Below are 9,611 nucleotides of genomic sequence, written 5' to 3'. Positions count from 1 at the left end.
GACCAGGACCAGAACCAGAACCAGAACCAGGACCAGAACCAGAACCAGGACCAGAACCAGAACCAGAACCAGAACCAGAACCAGGACCAGAACCAGAACCAGAACCAGGACCAGGACCAGAACCAGAACCAGAACCAGGACCAGGACCAGGACCAGGACCAGGACCAGAACCAGGACCAGAACCAGGACCAGAACCAGAACCAGAACCAGGACCAGGACCAGAACCAGAACCAGGATCAGGACCAGGACCAGGACCAGGACCAGGACCAGAACCAGAACCAGGACCAGGACCAGGACCAGGACCAGGACCAGAACCAGGACCAGAACCAGTACCAGAACCAGAACCAGGACAACAAAAACCAAAAAAATCACAAAACCCTTTAAAACATCGATTTTTGAACAATGTAACTTGTGATTGATGTGATAAACACAGAAAGTTTTCACACCCTTCAGGCTTTACTTTGTTCCAAAACTCAGAGATTTTAGTGAAACTTTACGAGACAACATGAAAAACATTCCAGGGAAATCTGAAAAGTGTGGCATGCATTTAGTCGGACACCCTTAAATGAAGTTGGTTCATTTCGTTCTCCACTGATGACTGAACGTCTCCTGCAGTCGGTTCTGAACGGGAATGTTGACATTTGGGTCCAGTGTGGAAACATCCCGCAGCACGTGTCCGCCTGCGCGCGCTCCCTGGAGGCTAATCCTCCCCGCGCGCCCGGAAAAGCTCCTTCTCGTGCAGATTAAACGGAGCCTCGCTTCGGCCATCTGTTCCTGCAGAACCGGCAGCTTCCTCTGCTGGTTCTGGACGGGTCCAGGCCACGCAGCACCGCCGCGGACTGCGCCACGCAAAGAGAAACTGCGCCGCAGAGAAACTGCAGCCGGATGAAACTATTTATTTCAAATAAAAACGTTCAGATATTAAAAACAGGTTCTGATCTTTTATTCGTCCATCTGTCTGTCGGCTGAACTTGATTCCGTTTCTGTTCCTTAAACTCTGTCAGACTTTTAACTGGGATTTTGTTGGGAAACACATTAAAATCATAATCTTTCTGTTTCATTTCCAAAGGTCAAAGTTCTAGATTTACTTAGATTACATTTAAATTCCCCATCAAACCTGCAGCAGCTTCCTGCTGGATCAGCATCTTTACAGAGTCACGTTTTCATCGGTGAAAATTACAAGTTTGGTTTAAATGATTGTTTATAGTTTAGCAAAGAGCCTCGAGATGGAAGAAGATGCGGCGTGGAGCCGCCAGGGGGCGCCGTGGGCCAGCAATACTGCAAACACTGAAGGCGTGAAGAGAAAGAGAGAGATTTAAGAAAAAAATAACAATAATTTAGATTAACTGGAGAAAATGAGTGACTGACCTGGTTTCTAGAATCCTGTTGATTCTCTGACTGCTAAATAAAATGATTTGTTTTATGAGGTTATCAAATACTTTAATTATTACTGATAAAAACAACAAACTGAACATTAATTAATGAGACAAAAACAAGCGGATGCATGAAATAAATGATAAATGAAACGTGACTTCAAATAAAGCAGAACAGAGAAACGAGATGAGGAACGAAATGAAAGAGAAAAAACTTTAAAAATGATAAAACACAAAATGAAACATGGAAATTATGAAGAAAACAAACTGGAGGAGATTCACGTTCAACAGACGGAATGGATCCGGATCAGAGCTTCAAACGAAACATGAGAAAAAAGAATAATAATAATCCAAACTGGATTATTTTAATCTGGTCCAAAGAATCAGAAACACAAAACAAAACGAGGCGGAAAAGATGAAAGTCTGGGTTTAAAAATATCAGATAAAATAAACCGAGACTCAGAAAAAATGATCGATTAATTTCACAACAAAATATCATTTTACAAGAAAAACTGATTAAAATAATCGATCAGATTCACCAATCAGACCCTAAAACTGATCAGAATGGAAAGAATCACATGGTTCTGATTCAGTGGGCAGGAAACCAGAACCAGAACCAGAACCAGAACCAGAACCCGAACCAGAACCAGAACCAGAACCAGAACCAGAACCAGAACCCGGCGGCCATGTGCGATCAGACAGAACCGCGCAGGGACAGGAAACGGGTCAGAGAACAGATGATGACCCGGTTCGGATTCTGATAAAGAAACATAAAAACACTAATAAATAAATAATAAAGTTTCTATTGTGATTTTATCAGATGAAATTAGATGTTTACTGGCTGTTGAAACAAATATAATAACTCAATAATCGATTAGACAAAATTAATCCTGAATTAAGTTGTTGAATTAAATAGTTTATAAACTAAAACCAAAGTTTCAATCAAATCAGGAGAAAGTCCAGCAGGAAACAGAAATAAAACCTTTTATTGTTGTTTTTATTGTTTTATTGCTGTGAAGCTCGCGCGCACCGACAGACGGACTTCCTGGTTGAGCGTGCGCTGACGCTGCGTGTGCGTCGGTTGCTCGCCGCAGCCTGATCTTTGGGTTTTTCTGCGCCGTTTCTCTCTGCGCTGAAAGGTCAGCGGAGGAGTTGGCTCCAGAATATCTCTACATGTTTGCGGACATGCGCAGTGGGGAGATGCCATATTGAAACGGGGGCAGCGGCGGCAGCAGCTGAGAGGAGGAGGGGGGGTCTGCGGAGGACAAACCGGGACAGGTAAGACAGGTGAGGGCCCCGGCCCGCTTCCCGACGCCTCTTTACCTCCGTGGGTTCCGGTTTGGACCCACGCAGCGAGTTCTTTCCTCCTCCTGCTGCTTTTAGACGCTCTCGGAGTGAGTCGGTGTGTTTCTGCAGGAGGAAGAAGCGATAAACTAGTTTCTGCGGGACTCTTCCTGCCCCCAGACCCGCAGCGGACCCCGCAAACCGGTAAAAAATATTTCATTTTATTTTCCACGCTGAGAAAAAACAGGAAATTAAATAAAAACCGAATCCCGTGGGGTTTAAGTTGAATTCCCTCGCGATGTAAAAATGGTTTCTTGGTGTTTTTGTCGATGACGCGACTCGCGGGACATTTTTCTTCGTCAGCCGTGAGAGAAATAAGTCCGTGGGAAAGCACCGGACAGCGTGGAAATGTCACGGCAGTCTCAACATGGCGGGCTGTGAGCTGGTCGAGTGGAAGAGCTGAAAACTGCCTCCGAAAATCTTTGAAGGAGGAAAAAACCGAACGGCGGCTCCGACCGGCTCCGGTTCGGTTTCTTTTGATGGACACACGCGAGATTTAATCAATTAAATCCGAAGTGCGCGTGGGGCAGCTCCGTGGGAGTTTTTTTCCGCTGCAGTTTTTCAGTGTGCAAAGTCTAAGAGCTGCAGGGCGGCTGGTTCCACCCAGCCTCATCTTCCCCTGAGCGCGCCGCGTTTCCTCTTTCACTTTTCTCCCAAAACGCTCTTTCATCGTGGCACGCGGCGGCCCGTCACGCAACGCCCCACGCAAACCCCACGCAGACCGAGAGCATCCAGAATATTTCTGGCTGGGAGTTCTGGTCATTTTTCCAGAAGATTCCTGCTCAAGATTCAACAGCGGAAGAAAAAAAACCCAAAAAACCCGAAAACAAAGATTTGATCAGAAAATGTTTATATCCGTCTGAAGCTCTGATTTCTGATTTTTCTGAGTTTTCCTGAACGACGCGCCAATTTATCCAGGATCAGCTCTGATTGGTCAAAAGCTCCATCATCCCATTTGTTCTCAGATGAACATTTAAAAACTACATTTTCCTGAATTGTTGCTCAGTTAACTAATAACTTAGAGTCAGTTTTGTTTAAAAAAATTAAAAAATAACAAAGTTTTTATGTTTGGATCAGAAAATCGTTTGAAAACTGAATATTTGTATTGATCTGATCAGAATCAGCCTGAACTTCATTAAACCTGCAGAACTGGAAAAGTTTCAGCTTCTGGTCCATTTTTCACATATTTTCCGTTTTTCCTGTGGAAATATTCCGATGTGGAGAAGGAGGACGAGGAAAACCGGCAGGTTTGGGATAAAAGTGAAAATCTTTTTCAGAGTCCAGTTTGGTTTCAAATCAGCCAAAAGCTTTTTGACAGATCAGATCTGTAGTCCTGCGATTCTGTTGGCTCTCATCGGGTCGTTTGTGTCGACCCATTCAGAACCAGAACCGCTTCTGGACGGGTCGGGAACAGCAGAACCTAGCAGGCGGTAAGCCGGGCCTGCAGTGGGAGTTAATCTCCTAATCCCTCGTTAAATCTGTGGTGGATGGCAGGAGGGCGGCACGTGGCGCCCGGCGCCCATCTGGGGCCAATCAGTTAAAAACTCTCAATCTGAGGCGGCGGGGCCTCCAGCCGTCCGCTCAGATTAACGGCAGCGGCCGCTTAGCCCGCCCCGAGCAACATGGCGTCTTCCTGCAGGGGGCGCCGCAACCTGGAAACCAGACCTGGAAAAATAACACCTGGAAACCAAAGACCTGGAAACCAGACCTGGAAACCAAAGACCTGGAAACCAGACCTGGAAAACAAAGCTGGAAACCAAAGACCTGGAAACCAAAGACCTGGAAACCAGACCTGGGAAACAAAGACCTGGAAACCAAAGACCTGGAAACCAAAGACCTGGAAACCAAAGACCTGGAAACCAAAGACCTGGAAACCAGACCTGGAAACCAAAGACCTGGAAACCAAAGACCTGGAAACCAAAGACCTGGAAACCAGACCTGGGAAACAAAGACCTGGAAACCAAAGACCTGGAAACCAGACCTGGGAAACAAAGACCTGGAAACCAAAGACCTGGAAACCAGACCTGGGAAACAAAGACCTGGAAACCAAAGACCTGGAAACCAAAGACCTGGAAAAATAACACCTGGAGACCAAACATCCTTAACATCCAGAGGGAACCAGAAGGAGCTGCCCAGTGCTGCCCAGTGCTGCCCAGTGCTGCCCAGTGCAGACTGGGAGCTGCCCACTGCTGACTGGGTGACTCTTTACCAGATTGTAATGAAACGTGTGAGCAGCAGGGGGCGCTCCACAGGGTCATGGAGGAAAACTGGGAATGAGGCTGGAAAACTCCGTGAACATCCCGTCCATCAGTAAAATGTTGGACTGAATCTCATCAATCATGTTCTGAAGCACTGAAACGATTAATGGTGATTAATCAGTTATTGCAATAATAATGTATTGATCGATTAGTTCTGGAGGCTCAAAAAGGCCATTTGGTGGAAAAAACAGCAAAAATGACAAAATATAAACATTTTGAATTTAAGATGAAAACTTTTTGTGTGTGAATATAATTTAACCAAAACGTCTGAAGTTGTAAAGTTTCAGTTTTATCTGTTTCAGATTCACTGAAGGAAAATTATTACATTTTAGGCTAAAAAGTTTATTTTCTTCTTTAAAAATAAATGTAACTATTTGTTTATTTGCATCTTTTGAAGTATTTCTATTATTGTACAAAAAGGTTTAAGAGTGAAAATGAAATAAAACTTTATGCAGATTTTCATTGAACCACTAAAACCTTTTTATGCAACATTAGAAATATTCAAATAAACCAGAAGTTAAATCATTTTAAAATAAGAAAATAAACATTTAACATAATAACAACATTCCTGTGGTGAATCTGAACCAGATGAAACTAAAACTAACAGTCTGAGTGTTTTTCTTTCAACAAAATAAGTTTTTAAGTCTCCAGTTAACGATTGATTAATAAATTGGTTGACAATTATTTCAATAATCAGATTCAGGTCAGAATTAATATCTGGACTGTTCTGTTCAGTTTCTCCTGGATTTCTCTCCATTGGCTGGAAACAGCCTCAGCATAATGCTGCCACCACCATGATGGGGACGGTGTGTTCAGGGCCAGTTTAACAAAATCCAGACAAAAATACTGAAAAACATGGAAGATACTGAAGTGTGTTTTTGAAAAACGAGCAGGAGGAGAGGCGTCATGTGAGCCACGTTAGTCCAGTGTGTTTACACAACGGGATCTGTGTGTGTGTGTGTGTGTGTGTGTGTGTGTGTGTGTGTGTGTGTGTGTGTGTGTGTGTGTGTGTGTGTGTGTGTGTGTGTGTGTGTGTGTGTGTGTGTGTGTGTGTGGAGACTGTCAGCCTTTGTACCGCTCTGCACACACTCCCCTCTGAGCCCAAACAGCAGCCGAGTGTTTCCATTTATCCGGGTTTTTGCAATCTGTCTGGTTTTCCTCCCAGAACGCAGCTAACAGCCAGCAGGTTTAGGCTAACAGCTAGCAGGTTTAGGCTAACAGCTAGCAGGTTTAGGCTAACAGCCAGCAGGTTTAGGCTAACAGCTAGCAGGTTTAGGCTAACAGCCAGCAGGTTTAGGCTAACAGCTAGCAGGTTTAGGCTAACAGCCAGCAGGTTTAGGCTAACAGCTAGCAGGTTTAGGCTAACAGCCAGCAGGTTTAGGCTAACAGCCAGCAGGTTTAGGCTAACAGCCAGCAGGTTTAGGCTAACAGCCAGCAGGTTTAGGCTAACAGCCAGCAGGTTTAGGCTAACAGCCAGCAGGTTTAGGCTAACAGCTAGCAGGTTTAGGCTAACAGCCAGCAGGTTTAGGCTAACAGCCAGCAGGTTTAGGCTAACAGCCAGCAGGTTTAGGCTAACAGCTAGCAGGTTTAGGCTAACAGCTAGCAGGTTTAGGCTAACAGCCAGCAGGTTTAGGCTAACAGCTAGCAGGTTTAGGCTAACAGCTAGCAGGTTTAGGCTAACAGCTAGCAGGTTTAGGCTAACAGCCAGCAGGTTTAGGCTAACAGCCAGCAGGTTTAGGCTAACAGCTAGCAGGTTTAGGCTAACAGCCAGCAGGTTTAGGCTAACAGCCAGCCGGTTTAGGCTAACAGCCAGCCGGTTTAGGCTAACAGCCAGCCGGTTTAGGCTAACAGCCAGCAGGTTTAGGCTAACAGCCAGCCGGTTTAGGCTAACAGCCAGCAGGTTTAGGCTAACAGCTAGCAGGTTTAGGCTAACAGCCAGCAGGTTTAGGCTAACAGCCAGCCGGTTTAGGCTAACAGCCAGCCGGTTTAGGCTAACAGCCAGCCGGTTTAGGCTAACAGCCAGCAGGTTTAGGCTAACCATCAGCAGCTGCGACATGAAGCACTTCAGTCGGTTGCAGAGCTGCTCTTATGAAGCAGCCATCTCTGACTCGCCGCCTGGTTTTGTGGGTTTCGACTCGTTCTCTGGTTCATTCGGATAAATATTTTGTAAGATTGTTGCGTGCAGACGTCAGGCAGACGTGACGCTGCAGACGCTGCAGACGCTGCAGATGCTGCAGACGCTGCTATTACAGGCTGATAAATAACTGCAGAGTTTAGACAAACTTCGTCTCTAATGTCTGCAGGATTTTTGCTTTGCATTTTTTGGAAATTCTCCTTTTATTCCTGCTGAGTGTTTTTAGTCAGTTTATTTATTTTCATTTGCCGTTTCACTCCTGATTTGTCCGACTGAACAGATGAATCATGTTGGATCGACGCTGTGAAGCTGTTGGTGTTTCATGTGCTGCTCTGGCTGTGAAATGATTAATAAATGATCAATGTAGATGTATTAGATTTACCTGAATGATTTTTTCCATCTATCCATACAACAAATACAAGATGCAAACATTCATACAAAAAGTAAGAAAATTAAAACATTTAAAATCTGCATATAAAGTCAGAAAAAGGTTTTTTAAGAGGTTTATATCAAAATGCTAATTTGGTAAAAAATAGTTTTTTAGTGTCTGTGGAGGAACCTGCAGTCTGAACGTTTGTCCTGCAGGTCTGATCGGGACGTGAAGCAATGCTCTGAGGCAGGACTGAAGCACAGAGTTCAAAGGTCGAAGCGGCAGGATGCAGACGGGCGCTCAGGGTCAGCCGACCAATGGGAAGGAGGAACAGGTGACCACAGGTGAGCTGCTGGAGGCCAGGACCGTTTCTCTGTCTGCATCCAGCGACGGCTTCACTTCAGCTGGATTTTATTCATCAGGAGCCGTTGTCAACAGTTTCTGAACAAATCTGAAAAGTGTGGCATGCATCTGCATTTAGCCAACCTGAGTCAGGCAGAACTCTGCAGCCGCTCTGATCGCCTGTCCCCGCGCTTCCCACAGAATTAACTTGATGGTAGAAAGTGTTGAACTTCGGAGGTTTCCTGAACGCATCACCACCTGCCGCCGTTACACAGTAAACTGAGCAGGGCGGCGTCTCCAGACTCCAACATTTTATTCATAATCAACTTTTATGCAACAAAGATGCAGGCGGCAAACTCCCAAACCAAATATTCAGAAATGAAAAGTTTCCTCTTGGCTCAGCATTTTAACGGCTCGACTTTTCCAACAACCCAACAGAAAACCTGCAGCAGCTGGAAGTTATTACCAGAATGTTAATGAAGCTCTTTAAATAATCCTCAGGCTGCGACAAAAACAACATGGAGCATAAAGGGAGGAAAAAGATGTTTTAGTTGCCGTTAAATTCAGTTTGCAGCAGCAGAAACATGGTGTTTCTCTCGTTTGTGGCTCATTTGTTGGAAGAAAATGTCAGAATCTCTGAAACTTGTTTTGAATATTTGCTACATGTTCAGTAAAGGAATAATCTGCGTTCGTGGTGCGTTCAGGTGCCGAGTCCCTGGAGGAAGAGTTCATGTGGGAGGAGTACCTGGAGGAGACGGGAGCCACCGCCGCCCCGCACACCATCTTCAGACATGTACGCCGCCGCGCCGCCGCCACGCCGCCACGCTCTTTCTGCTTGACCCCGCGACCTTTAGCTGTTTGTAAACTATTTTCCAAGTGAAGTTGCATTTAATGACTTTCCCTGTTCTTCACCTCAGTTGGATTTCTAAGTGATTATTAGTTTTTTTAAATAGTTTAAGAAGATAAAACACCAATTTTTACACTGTAGCACAAAAATTATTCATAAAAAGTTAAGTAGAATCTGTTATTGCATTTCTACGATCCAATAATTCCTGCAAAACAAACATTTAGTTTGAGTTGAAATGCAGTGAAATTGGTGTCACTGCGTTTCCATAGCAACCACCAGACTCCGGCTGGTTTCCTGGTCTGGATTTTAAAAAGGTGTTGGGTCCTGATGCTGAGTGAGCTGCGTGGTGATTGGCTCTCTGGGGGCAAAGGGGCGGGGCTAAACGAGTTACTGGGAATCTCAGGGAAGAGCTGCCCTCGTTCTTCTCTCTGCTTGAAACAGGGATGACTCCTGGGCGCGCACACACACACACACACACACACACACACACACGCTCTGGCCGTAACCCCAGCAGTGTGTGTGTGTGTGTGTGTGTGTGTGTGTGTGTGCGGCTGGTTGGTGGCGCTGCAGCAGGAAGTTGCCTGTATTGTTTGTTTCTTTCAGGCTGAACTTCCTGTTGAGCTGCACATGGATTCGTTTTCCTTTCTCTGTTCAGACGGTTTTAAAACACCAACTACAGTGGAGCAAAAAAGTATTTATTCAGCCACCAATTGTGCTCCAGTTCTCCCACTTAAAAAGATGAGAGGCCTGTAATTTTCATCATAGATATAAACCTCAACTATGAGAGACAAAAGGAGAAAAAAAAATCCAGAAAATCACATTTTCTGACTTTTAAAGAATTTATTGGCAATAAATGGTGGAAAATAAGTATTTGGTCAGCTACAAACAAGCAAGATTTCAGGCTCTCACAGCCGTGTAACTTCTTCTGTAAGAGGCTCCTCTG

The 9,611-nt window shown here is 45.0% G+C and overlaps 1 protein-coding gene across 6 annotated transcripts in view; it reads left to right on the top strand.

Moving 5' to 3' along the window:
* Positions 1-2,440: 2,440 nt before the first annotated feature.
* The window catches only part of sfmbt2 (Scm like with four mbt domains 2), a 28,185-nt gene continuing 21,014 nt past the window's right edge, over positions 2,441-9,611 (top strand). For 2 of the 6 annotated variants that reach the window (XM_017302998.2, XM_017302992.2), the window contains exons 1-3: positions 2,705-2,861; positions 7,695-7,823; positions 8,526-8,614. In XM_017302998.2, the coding sequence (XP_017158487.2) occupies positions 7,766-7,823; positions 8,526-8,614 (147 nt within the window). In that variant the 5' untranslated portion in view covers positions 2,705-2,861; positions 7,695-7,765. Of the gene's footprint in view, positions 2,661-2,704; positions 2,862-7,694; positions 7,824-8,525; positions 8,615-9,611 lie in introns of those variants that run through there. The other 4 variants (XM_017302994.2, XM_017302996.2, XM_017302997.2 and 1 more) reach the window with 4 other exon arrangements.

The sequence above is a fragment of the Poecilia reticulata genome, chromosome 23, assembly GCF_904066995.2.
Source record: "Poecilia reticulata chromosome 23, P_reticulata-male-v2, whole genome shotgun sequence".
Classification (NCBI taxonomy): Eukaryota; Metazoa; Chordata; class Actinopteri; order Cyprinodontiformes; family Poeciliidae; genus Poecilia; species Poecilia reticulata.
This window is presented reverse-complemented; position numbering and strand designations above follow the sequence as displayed.